Source organism: Sitophilus oryzae, unplaced genomic scaffold (assembly GCF_002938485.1).
Source record: "Sitophilus oryzae breed Bouriz unplaced genomic scaffold, Soryzae_2.0 scaffold_2008_pilon_pilon, whole genome shotgun sequence".
NCBI lineage: Eukaryota > Metazoa > Arthropoda > Insecta > Coleoptera > Curculionidae > Sitophilus > Sitophilus oryzae.
Window position 1 is genome coordinate 2,881,101 of NW_022146734.1, and position 21,350 is coordinate 2,902,450.

The 21,350-nt window shown below is 30.8% G+C and overlaps 1 protein-coding gene across 2 annotated transcripts; it reads left to right on the plus strand.

Annotated features, from left to right (window-relative positions):
- Positions 1-83: 83 nt before the first annotated feature.
- LOC115884035 (zinc finger protein 37 homolog) lies at positions 84-11,861 on the plus strand. 2 transcript variants are annotated; one of them, XM_030902477.1, is made up of 11 exons: positions 84-199; positions 644-935; positions 996-1,743; positions 4,541-4,664; positions 4,717-5,035; positions 5,090-5,230; positions 6,247-6,474; positions 6,534-6,777; positions 6,866-7,076; positions 7,350-7,559; positions 11,169-11,861. In XM_030902477.1, the coding sequence occupies exons 2-11, from the start codon at positions 740-742 to the stop codon at positions 11,697-11,699; spliced, it is 2,952 nt and encodes a 983-aa protein (XP_030758337.1). In that variant the 5' UTR covers positions 84-199; positions 644-739; the 3' UTR covers positions 11,700-11,861. The 2 variants fall into 2 exon arrangements, with proteins under 2 accessions (XP_030758337.1, XP_030758338.1); XM_030902478.1 differs by having other exon boundaries at positions 84-935.
- Positions 11,862-21,350: the final 9,489 nt, after the last annotated feature.

The following is a 21,350-nucleotide window of genomic DNA, read 5'->3' on the forward strand; positions in this document are numbered from 1 at the left end:
AAAAATTCTATGTCAACAAATTTACAGTTAATCGAAAAACAAAAAACCCTACACAGTACTTTCGAGCTGTTGTACGTATTTCATGTACATAACAGCTGAAAGAATTATTTTTATATAAACTTTTAATTGTTATCTTTTTATTTTTGGATTTTATGGTGTTTTAGTTTTAGTTAGGAAGAAATCCTTTTTTAGAAATTTTGTAAGTTCCTTCGATCGCTCAACTGCTATGTCTAAAATAAACTTAGGAGTGCCTTGCTTTATATGATATTGTTGTATTGTTTAGTTGGACTGTGATATAAAAGGTTTCGCGTGAAAAAATGTGGTTTTGTAATGAGTTTGTGTAATGGTAATGACGTTTTAAACCAACTCCCAAATGCAATATTTATTCCTTTTGTATTTCAACATTGATTTTGCTAACAGATCAATACTCCTGTTCACTTGGGGTGTACTGATGAGCCATCTCTTATATTGGTTTAATTTCACAGAAAATACCAGTTTCTGGTCCGTATTTTAATAGGAAAGACCGCAGATTTGTAAGATATTACCACAAGTAAACTAATTTCATATTTAACAACATATTTCTCATTTAATTACTTTGTAGCATAATCATGATAATAAGTATTTAATTATAATTATTTTTTAGTAAAATATGACGTAAATCAACATTTAAAACATTGTTGGAGGCTGAAGCTGTGCCATCCTTTTGGATATATTGTCCAGAGCCGAAAAAGAACCAAAAATGTCGAGTTTAGAAACCATGGATTCTAATGTAATGTGCCCAGTGTGTACACTGTATTTAAGGCCAGGAATCACTTTAAAACAACACTTAACAAGTCATCCTAAGCAAAAAGTTATTGATGCTCTGGTAAAAATTTCTCTTCACGATGAACCGTCTAAAATACCAAGTTCCTCCAATAGTGATGATGTTTCTGAAGGTCAGCATAATGTTTTACCTGTAAATTATGAGAATCGATTAATTCTGTTTGTACTTACAGGTGCTTCAACAATATCTGAAAGTCCCAGTCCACCATCAAACAGTTCCATGCCTCCGTACTTAAATCAGGTACCCTTAGGTCCTCCCTCTTCCCACATGGCACCCCAAATGCCAGGAAACCATTTCTTTATGTACCAACAAAGTATGAGTACCTCTGCCCCTCATCAACCTAACCTTCCCCCACTCACTCTCAATCCTTTTGCTCAACAGTATCTAGTTCCTGCCGTCTACAATCCTCAAATGATGCCATATTTCTACCAGCAGCAGCAACTGATTATGTCCAGCAATGGCATACCCCCTCACATCAAAGCCTTGCCGTTTGAAGGCGATCCTAGCTCCACCTCACAGTCATCCAGTAAATCAATTGAAATCATCAACAAAGATAAATGTGAAGAGGATTTGGTTGAAAAAGTGGTTGAATTGGACCAGGATGGATTGAACAGCCAGGGAGAAAGTATAACTAGTGAGGAGGAGGAGAATGAAAGTGAGGTTAACAGTGAAGAAAACCAACAAGCGACATCTGAATACAAGGAAGAAACAGAACAAGTCGTTATAAACCAAACATCTGATAGTAATTATGAGGAAAATGTGTACCAGGGACCCAGTAGGGAATACGAGAACCATCAAAACATTAATGAAGAAGAGTGTGTTGATACTTCTTTCTCACAGGTATCAAATTCCGAGTGGAACGTCAATTCTGATTTAAATAAAGCGTGCCAAACTCAGACAAATAATGTTTTATCTCCTAGGTAAGTATTTCTAATTTGAATGTAAATATTATAAACAATTTCTAATTTAAATATTATAAACAACTCCTGTTTCCCATATCGTAATGTAAAAAATTTTTGTGATGCACAAAATTTTTTCATACTCCCCAACCCTCAAATGGAATGAAAGTTTCTACTCCTCAATTTTTTCCTGCTCTATTGGACTTTCTAACTGAATGAACATCTATAATATATATAATATATTAGACATAATTTAGTATTTCATGTCTAGAGTCAGATGAAATGAATTTTCCTATAATTTTTCATACTTTATTTTACCTCCCAAATGGAAAAAAAGTTTCTACTGCTCAGTAAAGTCAAAATTTAATATGTCCTTTCTTGGATATAATTTTCATACTCCATTTTACCCTTTAAAGGAGTAAAAGTTACTAGGGCTTTAATAAAGTCATAGTATAATATTTTATTTATGTCTAGACACAAAAGGTAACTAATTTTTATACAATTTTTCATACTCCATTTTACCCTTTAAAGGAGTAAAAGTTACTAGTGCTTAATAAAGTCATAGTATAATATTTTATTTATGTTTAGACACAAAAGGTAACTAATTTTCATACAATTTTTCATACTCCATTTTACCCTTTAAAGGAGTAAAAATTACTAGTGCTTAATAAAGTCATAGTATAAAATTTTATTTATGTCTGGACACAAAGGGTAACTAATTTTCATACAATAATAATTTTTCATACTCCATTTACCCTTTAAAGGAGTAAAAGTTACTAGTGCTTAACAAAGTCATAGTATAATATTTCGTTTGCTGAAATATCCCCTAAATAGCTGAAATTTTATAATGCTGAATGTTACAATTTAATATTTCATGTCCTAGACACAGGTGTAACAAATAATTGTCTTACTCTATTTTAAATTAAATCAGACCAAACAAATCTTATACAAATTAAAAAATAACTAACTGATTTTTTAGACCATCAGTTCATTCTTAACATCAGCAAATCAATGACAATAACTAATTTTCATACAATTTTTAATTCTCCATTTTACCCTTTAAAGCAGTAAACGTTACTAGTGCTTAATAAGTCATAGTATAATATTTCATTTATGTTTAGACACAAAAGGTAACTAATTTTCAGAAAATTTTTCATACTCCATTTTACCCTTTAAAGGAGTAAAAGTTACTAGTGCTTAATAAAGTCATAGTATAATATTTCATTTATGTTTAGACACAAAAGGTAACTAATTTTCATACAATTTTTCGTACTCCTTTCTCCATTTTACCCTTTGAAGGAGTAAAACTTACTAGTGCTTAATAAAGTCATAGTATAATATTTCATTTATGTTTAGACACGAAAGGTAACTAATTTTCATACAGTTTTACGTACTCCATTCTCCATTTTATCCTTTAAAGGAGTAAAAGTTACTAGTGCTTAATAAAGTTATAGTATAATATTTCATTTATGTTTAGACACAAAAGGTAACTAATTTTCAGAGAATTTTTCATACTCCATTTTACCCTTTAAAGGAGTAAAAGTTACTAGTGCTTAATAAAGTCATAGTATAATATTTCATTTATGTTTAGACACAAAAGGTAACTAATTTTCATACAATTTTTCGTACTCCATTCTCCATTTTACCCTTTAAAGGAGTAAAAGTTACTAGTGCTTAATAAAGTCATAGTATAATATTTCATTTATGTTTAGACACGAAAGGTAACTAATTTTCATACAGTTTTACGTACTCCATTCTCCATTTTACCCTTTAAAGGAGTAAAAGTTACTAGTGCTTAATAAAGTTATAGTATAATATTTCATTTATGTTTAGACACAAAAGGTAACTAATTTTCAGAAAATTTTTCATACTCCATTTTACCCTTTAAAGGAGTAAAAGTTACTAGTGCTTAACAAAGTCATAGTATAATATTACATTTATGTTTAGACACAAAAGGTAACTAATTTTCATACAATTTTTCGTACTCAGTTTTTCTCCATTTTACCCTTTAAAGGAGTAAAAGTTACTAGTGCTTAATAAAGTCATAGTATAATATTTCATTTATGTTTAGACACGAAAGGTAACTAATTTTCATACAATTTTACGTACTCCATTCTCCATTTTACCCTTTAAAGGAGTAAAAGTTACTAGTGCTTAATAAAGTTATAGTATAATATTTCATTTATGTTTAGACACAAAAGGTAACTAATTTTCAGAAAATTTTTCATACTCCATTTTACCCTTTAAAGGAGTAAAAGTTACTAGTGCTTAATAAAGTCATAGTATAATATTTCATTTATGTTTAGACACAAAAGGTAACTAATTTTCATACAATTTTTCGTACTCCATTCTCCATTTTACCCTTTAAAGGAGTAAAAGTTACTAGTGCTTAATAAAGTCATAGTATAATATTTCATTTATGTTTAGACACAACAGGTAACTAATTTTCATACAATTTTTCATACTCCATTTTACCCTTTAAAGGAGTAAAATTTACTAGTGCTTAATAAAGTCATAGTATACTATTTCATTTATGTTTAGACACAAAAGGTAACTAATTTTCATACAATAATAATTTTTCATACTCCATTTACCCTTTAAAGGAGTAAAATTTACTAGTGCTTAACAAAGTCATAGTATAATATTTCGTTTGCTGAAATATCCCCTAAATAGCTGAAATTTTATAATGCTGAATGTTACAATTTAATATTTCATGTCCTAGACACAGGTGTAACAAATAATTGTCTTACTCTATTTTAAATTAAATCAGACCAAACAAATCTTATACAAATTAAAAAATAACTAACTGATTTTTTAGACCATCAGTTCATTCTGAACATCAGCAAATCAATGACAACACTCCGGAATATTACTTTATTGACCAAAGAAGTAATGTCTCAGTTGTTCTTAGGTCAGACAACATTGCCTCAACTTTTGAACAAGTAATTTCTCAAAAACATGACTTGACACAAATTAAAATGATTTTTTTTTCAGTCTCAACCCATTTACAATTCTCAAAACATCCTCAACAATAATGAAGGAGATTTCATGAATGACATAGAAGGTATGCAAGTGATTTTAGGCGATTTCCCCAATGCCACACTCATTCCTCAAGATAATTTTGATTCAATGAGGCAACAGAGTAGTCCTCCCATACTGATGACTATAGGCGGAATGAACATGTCGCCAAAGAGCAATAATGATGGCTTCATTCACATTATGGAACCAAAAGGGCCAGAGCCTAGTGAAAATTGTATGGGAAATGTTAATATCAGGTCGGATGAAAAGATGCCGCCTAGAGGTGAACTCTCAGGTAAAATACTTCTTTAAAAAAACCATATGTATTATAAGTTCATGGTATTTAAAGGACAAGAAAGCATGGGAAGTGATTTAACATGGAACCAAATACAACATTATCAAGATCAGGATGATCCAATGTGTTATGAACCAAACTCTTGGGATACTAGGTCAGAGATTAATTCATATGATGAAGAGACTGATACAAAAGGTATGTAAATAAAAATATTTAAAAAAGTTTTTGCTGATTCGCATATAGCAGTATTTTCATTTATGTATTATAAAAAGTTCTTGTATAATGGTTTTCGAAATTTTTTTTTATTTTTTCTCTCTTTATTCAACAACCATCTCTCTACCTGTACCTTAATTCTTCTCATATTTCATTGTGCTATATATTGTGGTATTTATCCTCCACTCGCCATCTCACTGTCTCCCTCCATCTTACAGCTTCTCTCTACTCTCTATACAGAGTGTCCCAATATTCCGTGGATATAGAATTACTACTTATTTTTGTAATCAAAATAAATTCATTGGACATAGTTTACCTGCTACAATTTACAAAAGTGCTTCGTTTGTCCGCTAGAGGGCTACAAACTTCAAAAAAAAATAAACAATTTTTTCCAGATATTTTAAGAACCATTATTCCGATTTGAATACATTTTTGGGTGGCTATTTTTCACTAAGTACTTTACCATTTGACTTTCTCAAAAATCAAGAAAAAGTACGGGAAGGGTGAAAACTCCCCCACCACTAATTAAATTTTAGTATAATTATTTTTCAACTTAACCTATAACCGATTTTTTTTCGTAAAATGGTCCTAGTATTTACAAAATTTTTTGTCTCTTGTAAAAAAAACGCCACCGCGCATAATTTTTGGGGAAAAAATTGTTTTCCCAAAGCTGACTTAAAAAAAACGGTTTTTTTCACATCAAGCTACGGCGGCTCATACAGTTATTATGCTCTAATAATCTAGTTGACGAAAATATGGAATTTTATGTTAGTATCACAAATTTTATTTGTCAACAAGCCTCAAAAAGCTTAAACAAAGAATACATTTTACATTAATTAACATTTGGGTTTATTTTTGAATGATGCCCTCTTACAGTCAAACGAAGCACTTTAGTATAGAAGTAAATTGTGTCCAATGAACTTATTTTGATTCCAAAAATACGTAGTAGTTACGGAATATTGGAACATCCCGCATACTAATATTTTTGTTTACAATAGATGTGTATTCCAATGACCCTGTTAAAGAAGAGGACGTAAAAGAAAACGTTACTAAAGTGAAGAAAGACAAGCCTGTTGCGTTAGAAATGATAAAAATTAAGCCTAAGAAGTTACTAATCAAGCAAAAACGCGCCAAGAAAGAGCCACAGACTAGTTTCAACAATGTGTTCACCAACAAACTTAAAACTGAAAATGCCGAGGCCGATGGGTTCGATAATATAGAAACAGGTACAACACTGATATGTTTGAACTAATTTTTCATTTAATTCTCACCTAACATTGTCTAGGTCCATCTGTAGAAAATTTGAAAGAGTTCAAGACTGAAGAACCGGATATGTGCAAGCAATGTGATAAAATGTTCAAAACCAAAAAAGAATTGAGGGCTCATCATTTGGAATTCCACAAAGTGATGCGTCTGAAGGGATACAAGTGTCGAATATGCCATGAAGACTTTGATATGGAACACAAATTCAACGAGCATTTGAAAATACATCCTCTGGAGTGTCATATCTGTGGAAAATTGTTTTTCAGGTAAGGAAACAATATACAGGACGTTCAAAAATTGTTATTTACATATTAAGGTGTAAGTTTTAACATATTATAATGATTTATTTTTTAGGCGTCAAGGTCTGAAATTGCATATAGCCAGACATGAAGGTGTAAAACCGTACAAATGCGATTTGTGCGATAAGGCCTTTTTGGTGAAACAGAAACTGGAGGAACACAGGAATTGTCATACCGGAAACGCGCCTATCCAGTGTCCCATGTGTCCAGAAAGGTTTAAGAGACACTCGAATTTAGTACAGCACAGAAACAAGCACCATTTTTTTGTAAGTTCTATCACATCAATTATCTCAAATTTATAAATAAAAATTTATCTATCTATCTGTCTATATATTTTTGACTTCTTTTATATTGATAAATAATCATATATATTAACATTATGCAAAACATCAAACCTACTATACTGTGAATCACCCTGTAGAGTGTTTTATCTTTAATTCTTAATGTTTAGAGTAGACATTTGGATTGCGTTTATTTTTAATCATTCTCTTGCTTGATATATTTATTTTTGTATAGAAAAATACCGAATATATTTCTAGATCAAGAAAAAACTGAAGGACTATGTTTGCTTTTGCGGCGAGGTGTTCCACTCGAAGAAAAAATTCGCATGGCACAACGAGAAACACGACCCGAAACCTAAATCCTGTACGCAATGCAGTGAAAAATTCATCCACACAGCGGGCCTCACTAGGCACATGCGCAGGGCCCACAACGCAGAGTACCTGCCCGACGGCAGAGATCCCAATTCGGTACGTCCAACATAACTCCTTTTACATTTATAATAGGCTTTAGTTACTATTCTCGCCTATTTGGAAAACATACAGAAAATAAATCCTTTACAGCCTGTAGACTATTTCTTCCATAATACCACTTTGTATATGAATACCACTAAACTATTTTTTTTTTCTTTAATTGTCTCATTCATATTTACAAATTATTTTTGGCAACAATAACGTCAATTTTCCATTAAAAAATTGAATTTGAAGGTGGCATGTTTTTTATTCTATTTGGGAACGGATTATTTTTTCAACTAATTTAGTATTTTTAAATTTGAACTCCAAAAGGAATTCGTAGATGCTATTGAAAATGAACAATTTGCTTCATTTCAAGGAATTCTTTAAAAAGTTTTTAATAAATATTTTTCTGTAAATAAAATGGGGAAAATTTATTCATTGTTTTTAAAATTTATATGGGATTTTCTAGGTCCAAGTCGACAGATCGTATAACCTTTAGGGTGGGTCAAAAAAATCGACTATTTTTCTTTTTACTTTATACTCTGAAAAAAAGGTTGCTAGACACCTCAAAAAAATTCTCTCCAAGTATGAGCTCTTAATTTTAATAGAAAGTCCTCCGCCTTTCAATACAATTTTTTTGTAAACCTCTCCGTTCGAAAGTTATTAAAGGTTGAAGTTTAATTATTTTAGTGCAGTTTTCTTTTTTCTTATGAACTTTACAACTCGTTAACAAAAAATCGTTATGATACGCGCAACTTATGGTTTTGTAGGAAATTCACTGACTACAAAAATGGTTTCTTATGATAAGTCGACTAAATTATCCGTTTAAAAGATATTCATCGTCAAACTTATTGTATAAATCCACAATATTTTTAACAGCTTTTTATCAATAATTCGAACAATTCCAATTTATTTTATGACTTTTTTTTGTTGTTTTATTTTTTTTTAAATGGTTGTATTTTTCCAAATTCTTACCGACATTTTGATCCTCAGTGAGTATTTTACACTTTGACATTAGATAATACTAATTTCATTCTCGACTTAAGAGTATTTCCGAACAATAGTGTATTGTTTTATTAGGAGTAAAAATTATACTTTTTTTGATGAATTATACTCCTTTGAAGGACCATCGTAAAGCTATTCCGACGTTACAAGGAAGCACAAAAAGTACATTTTTACTCCTAATAGAACTTGCATACTATTTTTTTAAAACATTACAAATCATTTTTAATCAATTTCAAACATTGCAAATAATATAAACAGTAATCAAGCAACAATTTGTACACTCGTTGAATTTGACACTTAATATCAGTTTAATAATATATTTTTGTACTTTTGTACTTAGGCGTAACAGTGCTTTACTTTAATACCTAGGAATGTTAAAATGGGAGTGATTCATACGCTTGATGAGACGTTAGAATAAAATCCTTTTGATCTGAAGCGAGCGACTTTTTTGCGAAATAGGTTTTTAAAGGCCCGGTCTAATCATCTGCCTGCGCTCCTCCTACTTATTCTAAAATGTTAGCGTGATCGACAAAGACGATACTATATCGCGTTTCTTTGATTGATTCGTTTTTGTGCGTCAGTCCATTGGTGTGCTTGCAGTGCGGCCAATGGGGCATTACAGTTTATATTTATAACCAAATATATGTTTTGACAGTTTGCTGGAATTATTATTGATTATTTTATTTTTGTGTTTTAGTATAAATTTGGATATTTTTATCCATGTTAAGGAAATAATTTTATTAACAAACATCATATTCAATACATTATGATGAATAATGCAGCAGAATATTATGAATTTCGTCATTTTAGGAACCCCATGCATATCAACTGGCGAAACCTCATTTTCATTGAAAAGTTTTCAATATTCCTTTTTTAAGTAATTTGTTACTAATAAATATTTTTGTAATATTCATCAATAATAATAAATTTAATATTTCATGCACAAAAACATAAACAACAGATTATATATTGATTATTATATGACTTGAAACACCACGGCACTGGAATCAAGTTTTATGTGACCTTGGAACAGATTAGTTCACATGGTAGCAACCGATGAATCACTCCCAAACATTCGTGGCGTTTGCTATACTTTTATACCTAGGCGTTAAAATGACAAAAATTAATACTTTTAAGACGTTTGAAAAAAAATCCTTTTGATCTGAAGCGAGCGACTTTTTTGCGAAATATATTGGTAACCGATGTGGAAAAATGACAAACGCACCCTAGAATTATTAATGTTATCGATAACGGACAGAGTTATAAAGATTTAGCCATTTAGGATAGGACTTTAATTGGAAATAAGTCTTAGTCATTTGGAAATCCGATTTAAATATTGTTTTGAATTAAAATAAAAAAAAATCTGATTTAAATCCAAAACATCTGATTTTTTTATTTTTTTAAAAAAATCATGATTTTTTCCAACCCTGTTTCAGAGTATAGAGTGAAAAAAATAGTTTATTTTTTTAATCCACCCTAATAACCTTATACAGGGTGGTCCGAACTGTATTCCAGAAACGCCGGCAGCATATTCTGCAGATAAAAATAAGTAAAAAAGTTTGTATAAATGTATGTCCTAAAATGCTTAGTTTCGGAGATACAGGGTGTAGAAGTTTCATTTTTATTTCGATTTTTTTTTCAAATAATTTATGAAGTAACGTCAATATTTGGATGAAAATTGGTGTCTGGGAGAGTTTTTTGGCATGAGAAATTTGATTTTGATGTCAATATGACTCCTACTTGTGCAAGTACCTACATATTTTTTAACTGGTTTGAAGAGTAATAACTTTACATCCGTACCTGTATAAAACTACTGAGTATACTGATATTTACGACGCTTTTTTACGTAAATGAGGTCTCTTGGTAAAAATCGCTACCAGTAATGATTCTCGAGATATTCGGAATCGAAATTATCAATACCTGTCATCATTGACATAAATTAAACATGTTGACTAAATAGTTATTAGACTGAAATCTTAAATTTTAAATGGTTTTGTGCCAAAAGTTCAATAGAAACAGTTTTATCATCATTTTTTCGCAGAAAAAATTATGATAAATATAAAAAAATAAAATTCTAAAATTTATTATTTCTGTCAAATAACTATCAAATTATATTTTGTCAGTAATGACATATATTGACTGTTTTCGTCCTTCGATTTTTTTTTCAAATAATTTATGAAGTAACGTCAATATTTGGATGAAAATTGGTGTCATTTGTGTAAAAAGTCACGGAAATGTATGTTTTTTCGCTCAGTAGTTTTATACAGGTACGGACGAAAAGTTATTACACTTCAAAACAGTTAAAACACATGTAGGTGACGTCCCCTGCAAATAGGAGTCATATTGACATCAAAATCAAATTTCTCATGTCAAGAAACTCCCAGACACCAATTTTTATCTAAATATTGACGGTATTTCAGAAATTATTTGGAAAAAATCGTAATAAAAATGAAACTTTTACACCCTGTATCTCCGAAACTAAGCGTTTTAGGACATACATTTATACGAACTTATTTACTTATTTTTATCTGCATAATATGTTGCCGAAGTTTCCGGAATACAGTTCGGACCACCCTGTCTGTATATTATGTATTATTACTTATTGTTTATTTTTTGCAGCTGAACAGGGTGTGTCCGATCTGCAAAGGGATCTATTTGAAGACTTCGATGGAACCGCACATGCAAACTCACCTAAACCAGAAGGCTTTCTCTTGTACGGTGTGCAACAAAAAGTTCACCACCAAATGGAACCTAAAATTGCACAAGTGGACGCACGCGCCCCGCACGCAAAAACCCTTTAAATGTAATCAGTGCAAGGGTGCGTTCATCAGGGAGACCGATTACATTTCTCACATGAACTCGCACAAGAGCGTCAGACCGTACACGTGCAACCACTGCGGCGCCCAGTTTATCAGGAAGTACAACTGTCAAAGACACGTGAAGGAGCACGAAAACGAAAAGACCTACGTGTGCAACGTGTGCAATAAGTCGTTTCACAGGTCGTACTACTTAAAAGATCATATGAGGGTGCATACGGGTACGAGACCCTACTCGTGTCACATTTGCGGTAAGACGTCCACTACTAAGTCGAATCATAACAAACACATTCAGATACATCATGCCAGAGAACCAGTTAGTACTGAGAATTAAATTATTTTTTTAAGTCGGAGTAGTTCAAATGTTTCACAGATGTATAGGGTGGCACATTTTTTTAACAGTGTAATCCCGACAACTTTTTTATTTTTTTCAGTTAAAGGAACGAGATTTGGTGTGTATATGACAAAAATCAGGATTGATTGACGTATTCAATTTTTTTCATCAGGTTACTTCCTGTTTCATCGGCTAAATTTTTGATTTTTCAATGGCACCCGTGCCCGGTGGCGTAGAGGTACAGCTCTCGTCTACCAATTCAAAGGTTGTGGGTTCGAATCCCACAGCAGGCATTTCATAAGCCGACTATTTTTAATAAAATAAAAATAGTTTGGGTACCTAGGTCGACTCAGCCTTAAATGAGTACTTGTGATTCACAATCCTGAGGTAATAATAGCCGGTTGAAGCGTAATACTAGCCACATTACCTTCCTTGTATACCGAACGGCACTAGTATGGCAAGCTGTACCTTGCTATTCCCAAGGCGTTAAACGCTATATACGGGAGCCATTATTATTAAATGGTACCCCCGGTATTTTTTCATTTTATTTGATAAGCGGCAGTTACACGTATCAAGTAGCTAAAGCAATCTACCAAATCAAGAAGCTAAAATTTACCCCTTCATTTTAGTGACAGTCTACATTTTAATTTTTATTGCTGTTTAGTTGTTGATTTAAACGGGATTTTAAACTGGAGACATAAATATCCTTCGAACCTGCTCCCGATTTCATAAATGCTTTATTTTGTTTTTAATTTCATGAAATCAGGGTTGGCAAATATCGTGATATTTATATAAATATCAAATATCGGATATATATCCGATATACAGGGTGTCTCAGATTTTAATCGGGAAAATGTTCTATCGTCTATTAAGATAGAAATTGCAAAAATAAAACAAAAAGTTCATATCAACTTGTAAGATTTAAAGCTTCCTTTCGAGATACAGGGGATACGATAGACAAAAAAGTCAAGAGACAAAAAAATAATATTTTTAATTACTAAATTCCAAAATAATTTTAAACTTCTAAAAAAGCAGTGACGTGCCTATTTTTTCCTTTAAATAATTTAACAGTGACGTCTCACCGCCGCCCCTGGCCATTAAACTTAAATTTAATTACATCAAATTAAGACCCATAGTAAGTATTATAAACGGGTCAAGTTATATCAAAATCTATTAAATAGTTTTTTAAATTTTTGGTACATTTGAATTGTCCCAGATCCAATCAATATTATCTTTTTTGTTTTTTTCTTTCTGATTGTTGAGTTTTATTTTTTTATAAATATCATGATATATATCAAGGTGTAAATATGATATATATCAATGATATATATCATTGATATATATCATGCCAACCCTGCATGAAATCCGAATCCTTCTATACCCATGATCTCAACTCCCTTATACGCTGTATTCCGGGTTCAGAGTATGTTTATTTTTATAAACGGCAGTCCTTGTTTCCCATAAGCATCGTCTTTCACGATATTTTTCTACAAACTTATTGAGACAAAATTAATTATTAATAATTCAAATAAAATAAACGCTAGTAGTCTTTAATAATGAACTTGGCTAAACTGGCCGGTCTATACTTCTTTAGTCGGCTTTTATTTGCGCTTTAGTTGCTCAAAAACAGAGGTGGGGATGACCACTTGCGCAAGTAAATAGGAATCGTTTCTACTCAGTTTACTAAATCTGTTACTTGCGCAAGTACTAAATCGGGTTGTTTACACCATGCTTGTCACTAAATTTAATAACTTGCTTTAGCTACTTGACGACAGCCATGAGATTCTAGAATGAAATTTAAAATACTATTTAAGCTAAAATGTCAAAAGTTGACACGTGAGATGTTAATTCAGACTGTCATTTTCTATTGAATAAAGTAAAAAATACCGAGGGTACCATTTAAAAATCAAAAGTTGTAGTTATTTCCAGTGAAACAGAAAGTGACCACAAATAATTTAATATGTAAATTAATCCTGATTCATGTCACATACTAACATACCAAATCTCGTTTATTTATCTGAAAAAATCAAACAAATTATAGGCACTTGAAAAATACCCGGGAAGGAGGGAAAAATTATAATTTTACATTTTGAATGTTGTTATGTATGGAAATGAAAAAATAATGAAACATGACAAATGGAATTGTCACAAATAAACGGAGGCATGGGAATACAATAAATTTAAAAAATTTTCTGACCAATCAGAGTCTTTAAATTCAACCAATCAAATTAATATCGTATAATCGGATATCGGAGGAATGAAAATGCACCTTAAGTCTTTTTATTTATTGGGTAGTTCAAATATCTTATATTACCACTTTGACAAAAATAAACGGTTTTTACCTGAAAACAATCCAAAAAAGGCAGGGATAATAGATTTTTTTAATAAGAAAATTATTTTAACTTTTTTATATTTTTTAAACTTTTTAAAATATTTTTTAATTTTTGACAAATGTGTTTTATTAGGCCGTTTGCCTTGTATGTACAGGGTGGTCCGAATTGTACTCAGGAAATTTCGACAGCATATTTTGCATATAAAAATAACTAAAAAAGTTTGTATAAATTTGTGTAGAAATTTCATTTTTATTTCGATTTTTTCCAAATAACTTCTGAAGTAAGGTCGATATTTGGATGAAAATTAGTGTTTTCTGACATAAGAAATTTGATTTCGACGTTAATATGACTCCTAGTTGTAGGAAGGGCCACCTAACTGTTCGTCCGTACCTGTATTATACTGAGTAAAAAATATACATTTCCGCCGTTTTTTACGTAAAAAAGTTCTGTTCGTAAAATGCGCTACGAGGGATAGTTCTCAGGATATTTGGAAACGAAATAATCAATACGTGTGTCAATATTGACAAAAATTAAACAAGTTTACTAGACAGATTATTAGATTACAGTTGAGGGTTGGAACCTTTGGTGTTACACAGCAAAATAAAATTACACTAAATCACCACAATACACCAAAACACTTTTACTTTTACACTGGACGCGCGTTTCGCTAACCATGTTAGCATCATCAGCAGATAATTATAAACTGATTTATAATCATTATAAACTGATTTATAATCATTATAAACTGATTTATAATCATTATAAACTGATTTATAATCATCTGCTGATGATGCTAACATGGTTAGCGAAACGCGCGTCCAGTGTAAAAGTAAAAGGGGTTTGGTGTATTGTGGTGATTTAGATTATTAGATTCAAATCATAAATCTGTATATTTTTTGTGTCAGATTCAACAGAAACTGTGAAAGGTTCATTTCAGTCATTGATGACATGTATCGATAATTTCCATTCCAAGTATCTGGTGAACCATTTTTACCAAGAAACCTTTTTTACGCAAAAAAAACGGCGAAAATGTATATTTTTTCATTCAGTAGTTTAATACAGGTACGGGGAAAAGTTATTACTCTTCAAAACAGTTCAAAAACATGTAGGTGGTGCCCCCTACAAGTAGGAGTCATACTGACATCAAAATGAAATTTCTCATGTCGAAAAACGCCAAACCTGACACCAATTTTCATCCAAAAATCGGCATTAACAGTTCCTAAAGTTAATTTTATTAGGTTAGCAACTTGCGGCCATGCTGACGCAATGCCGTCTCTAATAGAACAGCCTCGGAGCGAGATTTATGACGTCACGCTAGTTAAATACAACGGATTAATAAATATGTTGTAGAATACATGGAAAACATAATAATTCCTCGTATTTTTGGTTTGTATTTTAAAAATGATATAGTTTACATGAAATATACATAATATACAGTTAATAAATACAATATATATAAAAGAAAAGAAAGTCGATCTAATTTAACAAACAACATTCAATGTCTACTACTTACTATGACTGAAATCGTACTCCATAGTCAGTGTAGATAGTTTTAGTGTTAAGAATAATAATTTTAAAAAATACGTGGTCATCTTTTGACAAGTTTATATTAGTTTATTAATTGCAGTAAACATTATGTGGTGTGAATATTTTATATGTAATTTTTTGGATTATATTCGACATTATTTTTTTCATATGACAACACTGATAAAGGCTATGATGTTTTTTTTAAACCACGTTTTTTTTAAACCAAAAAAATAATGAAAAAACAAATGAAAACTTAATCAGCGTTTTTCCCGAACCTAAATCTCATGAAAATCAAAAATTTTAGAATAATTTTACATATAAAATGACAGCGATCTTTATTTCATAGCCACCGCTGACGTCTTTTTTTCTATGATATTGTATTATTTGCAAATATAATATTTCGAACATTGATACTTGCAAAATATACATATACATTTTGGGAATGCAAATAATAATACATCACTATTAGTAGATATTGAATGTTTTTTTGTTAAATTAGATCGATTTTCAAACCACAAAATTTAAAATATATTTTACATTTTACCCATTATCTTATGTACCTATTCATTATTTGTATATTGTAAAACATTTGCTGCAATTGTATGGTTCATAGTTAATTTGCCAAAGTCTTTATTACTATAAATAGGTATATATATATATATATATATATATATATATATTGTATTAATTAACTGTATATTATGTATATTTCATGTAAACTGTATCATTTTTAAAATACAAACCAAAAATACGAGGAATTATTATGTTTTCCATGTATTCTACAACATATTTATTAATCCGTAGTATTTCACTAGCGTGACGTCATAAATCTCGCTCTCAGGCTGTTCTTTTAGAGACGGCATTGGTCTGATATTTAGAAATGTCAAAAGCTGATGACTTTTACTTTTGACAATTGTGTTGATTTTTGCAAGAAGAGGAAGAACTGTCTCTTGTTTTATTATTTTCCTTTTCTATTTCACGAAAGTAAAAAGAGTTACCTATCTGATTCGTTCAAGCACTCAATTTAAAGAATATGAGTAACTTTTTTGATAGAAGGATTTTATATTTGCCCTGTTGGTAAACAATAACGGTCAAAATTCAAAGTTATTCATTTTATAGACTATAGCAACGTTTTCGAGAAAGTATTTTAAGACGTCTGGCTCTTTGATATATCATTTACTATGCTCTCTGGAACAGCATGCGTTCCAGAGAGAGGATACCCGTTGCGTTCACTACTGCGCATCGGAAGAAGATCCTATATTTTTTATTAATTTAGTCCTATAAATTCTAGTATTGAATATAAATCGAACATGTCTCCATAGCGCAGTGCGTAGACACTCGATTCACTCGAGACAAGAGTTCCGACACTCGAGAGACATGTTCGATTTATATTCCATACTAGAATTTAAAGGACTAATAAAAATATAGGCTCTTATTTCAATGCGCAATAGGGAACGCAGCGTTTAGCAGCAACCAGACGGGCATGCTGTTCTAAAGAGCATAGTAAAAGATATATCAAAGAGCCAGACGTCTTAAAATACTTGTTTTTCCGACGTTGCTAGCTCTGGTACTATAATAAATCATATTCAATACTTAATTATTCGTCATTAATAAATCATAATTTATACAAATGTTTGTATAAATTTTTATACAAACATTTTTATTTGTTTTTATTTGCAGAATATGATGCCAAAGTTTCTAGAATACAAATAAAAACTTAGGAAGTTTATTTCTCACGTTGACAACGTTTTAAATATATTCGCACTTTAATAAAGAAAAAGTATACAAAAATATATATCAATGGGATTTTAAGGAAAAAAAATAATAATTATAAGTTTATACATTTTATATTATATTTAATTTTTAGTATTCTCGTTTGAATTATTAGATAATTTATGGGCATACATTTTGAGATCTCAAAAATACGAAATGTATTTTATTTTAACTTTAAACATTTTGTTTGTTAGTTTTATTTCTTATTTTCTTCGCATTTTTCTATTTTTAGGAATTACAAATATTTCTATGATTTTTTTTAATTAAAACTTTTTAAAATTATATCATCAGTCTCTCCTTCATACACAGGCCGATGCAATTTTAACTTTATTAATCATTTCAAGTCGAGAAATATGAATTTTAATTTTAAGTACAAATATATTTAATACACTCAGATCCAAAAAAAACGCAATTGAAATTTTTGAAGTGTTTTATTTTTTAGCTCTATTTTCATATTTTTTTTTAGCAAACGGAATATAAATCTATCAACTTTAAATTCATAAACTCAGTTTTGTATAAACTCTAGTATTTGGTTAATGGAAGGGTTGTTTTTTACCCTTCATTTAAACTTTTCTGAAAACATTATTTTTCGATGAGAACCGTGTCTCCTGAGCATTTTGTTTTTTGACTTCTGTGAACATATGCCTTGATTAGTTTTTTAAGAAAGAAATGAACTAGCCACCAACAATTTGCAATTTTTTCACCTATTTATTCTTTCTGATGATATTTTTTAATATCAGGAGGTGGCTTTGATGACTATTGTCGTGATATCATATCGACACTACATTAGAACTCTATATTAAAATTTAAGAAAAGTACTAAAGGTTCAAAAGTACCGATTCAGACTTGATTTTAATAAATATACTAATATTTAAGACTAATAGAAAATAGAATAGGCCAGTGCAAATAATTTTGAATTTGCAAAAACTTTTAGAAAGCTGCGACCATTGAAAATAGTTAGCCTTAGGAACCCTTATTAACATACTAAAAGTCCCCGTTTGTCCGATGTGTGCGTCATCAAAAAAAAATCGGCCGCCATCTTGAATTTTGGTACTTTTTGGGAAAAAATGTAAATAACTCGAAAACGGTGGGTTATAGCGAAAAACTTCAAGATGTAAAAATTAAAGAGAATAAAAAAACTCTATCAGAATCAATAAAGAATAGTTTTTTATCCTAACGCAGTAACGTACAAAATTTTTTTGAAAATCGAGCAATTTTTAAAAGGAATCACCGAAGTACAAATTATTTTTTTAAGCTTATTAACAAATAACACGGATATTTAGCATCAATTCAACTAAAATACAGTCCTTGTGACATTTTCAAGAAATATTTATTGGTGGTTTAATAATACTTCAAAATTAACAAAAATTGTCAAAGCTATCCTTTACTAAATACATGTGTACTAATAATGTGCGAAAGCAGCCTCCACCTTGTTCCGGTCGGGGCTATTTGCACTTAAACCAAGGTCTTTTTGTTACCATTTTGTAAAGAACTTGTTTTTAAAAATACAGTGACGGTTTGAAAAATTAGGCTACAGGTTGGAAGAAAAAAATAAAATGTAATAAACTACTTGCCCGGTGGTGCCCGGTGACGTAGAGGTACAGGCTCTCATCTACCAATCTCAAGGTGTGGGTTCGATTCCCGCACCCGGCATTTCATCAGCCGACTATTTTTATTAAAATAAAAATAGTTTGGGTACCTAGGTCGACTCAGCCTTAAATGAGTACTTGGGATTCACAATCCTGAGGTAATAATAGGCGGTTGAAGCGTAGTGCTAGCCACATTACCTTCCTTGTATACCGAACGGCTCTAGTATGGCAAGCTGTACCTTGCTACTCCCAAGGCGTTAAACGCTATATACGGGAGCTATTATTATTAATAAACTACTTGCGAATGTCTATTTGACATAAATATCATCTACGATCTTAACACTTTTTCATTATGATAAATACATTATAAACGTACCCCTACAAATCGAATAACAATAATTCAAATTATGACAATTTTAATAAAAATGTGTTACCAACTTGTAACCTAACTTTTCAAACTGTCATCTCTAGAAAAAAAATGAAATTTACAATTTTATTCGATTTGTTCTTCTTCATCGACCGATATTATTACAGTTTAAAAAATGCCTTTAACTTCAGAGCAAAAATCGATTATATTTACGTGATTAAGGGATGGGGTGCCCATAAGGGACATTGCAGATGCATTAGGGATAAACAAAAAAACCGTATTGTTGGCTAAATCCAAAAAAAAAATTCAATATAATTCAAATATCCTTATAAACCAGGAGTTCCATCTGGAACTACTAATTCTTGTACTACTTTTTTTTATCGCAATGGTACATAGTTTATTACATCCAGATTTGCAATTACAGTAAATCATTTTCAATACAAATTCTGTTGCCACTGCGTTTGACATTGTTGTTGGAACTAAGGTATCCGTTTTTTTACTCCATCCACATTCTGTTGCCTCTTCACCGTTATTTAGCCAATACTGCATTTATAAATAGGTCCTATAATAATGATTTTCAGCTGCGTTAGTTGTTGGAGGTCAGGTAGCTAAATAAATTTTTTTACTATAAGTGCCTGACGAGATGTAAGGGCTTTATATTTAAAATACCTCAACTGATCTAAATCTTTTGCTAGCCTATGTCGACCATATAATGAAAATAAGAATGTATTTCCAGCTTCGACTAGCTCAGATTTTTGTGCTGCAGGATTTAAAAAAAACGGATGTAATTTGTCGCAGATGAGGATCTTTTTGCAACGTTTTGAAAGTCGCCAGTTTACATTACATTTTATTTTTTTCTTCCAATCTGTAGCCTAATTTTTCAAACTATCACTGTATTTTTAAAAACAAGTTGTTTACAAAATGGTAACAATAAGACCTTGGTTTAAGTGCAAATAGCCTCGACCGGGACAAGGTGGAGGCTGCTTTCGCACATTATTAGTACACATGTATTTAGTAAAGGATAACTTTTACAATTTTTGTTAATTTTGAAATATTATTAACCCACCAATAAAAATATTTCTTGAAAATGTCATAAGGATTGTATTTTAGTTGAATTGATGCTAAATATCCATGTTATTTGTTAATAAGCTTAAAAAATTAGTAATTTGCATTTCGGTGATTCCTTTTAAAAATTGCTCGATTTTCAAAATTTTTTTGTACGTCATTGCGTTAGGATAATAAACTATTTTTTATTGATTCTAATAGAGTTTTTTATTCTCTTTAATTTTTACCTCTTGAAGTTTTTCGGTATAACAAACCGTTTTCGAGTTATTTACATTTTTTCCCAAAAAGTACCAAAATTCAAGATGACGACCGATTTTTTTTGATGACGCACACATCGGACAAATGGGGACTTTTAGTATGTTAATAAGGGTTACTAAGGCCAACTATTTTCAATGGTCGCAGCTTTCTAAAATTTTTTGCAATTTCAAGATGGTGAATGTCATAACTGTACTGGGATAGAACTAAGAATATTAAACAAATACATAAATGTAAGAACTAAGTGTACAAACAAGAGAATATTCATAATTTCGGCCATCTTTAACAAGATCAATGACTTTTGCACCATCTTCGACACTAAGAACCATATTAAATCGTGCACAATAGTCACCAAAACCACCTCGTCATTATGAAGAAACATCAAAAAGTAACGATAATTGAAAAAGCTGCAAAATGTTTGTCGCAAGTTCATTTTGCTCTTAAAAATTAACCAAGGCATGTGTTGCCATGAGTCAAAAAACCGAATATTCAGAAGACATGGTTCTGACCGAAAAATAATGTTCTAGGAAAATTTGCTCACGAAATTTTTGCACAGGGTGTTTCTGCATTGCATAGGGTAACAAACTCTTCAATTAACCCTGTATAATAAGTCAAATACTAAAGTTTGTAATAAACTGAGTTTACGAATTAAAGTTGATATATTTATATACAGTTTGCTAAAAAATCAAGGAAATAGGACTAAAAATAAATATATATACAGGGTGTTTCAAAACAAATGCGA

Excerpts from the sequence above, each read along its gene's own strand:
- LOC115884035 (XM_030902478.1), top strand. The coding sequence starts at position 740 with ATGTCGAGTTTAGAAACCATGGATTCTAATGTAATGTGCCCAGTGTGT. Across the intron at positions 936-995 it reads TAGTGATGATGTTTCTGAAG|GTGCTTCAACAATATCTGAA; the intron begins GTCAGCATAATG and ends TTGTACTTACAG. Across the intron at positions 6,475-6,533 it reads GTTCGATAATATAGAAACAG|GTCCATCTGTAGAAAATTTG; the intron begins GTACAACACTGA and ends AACATTGTCTAG.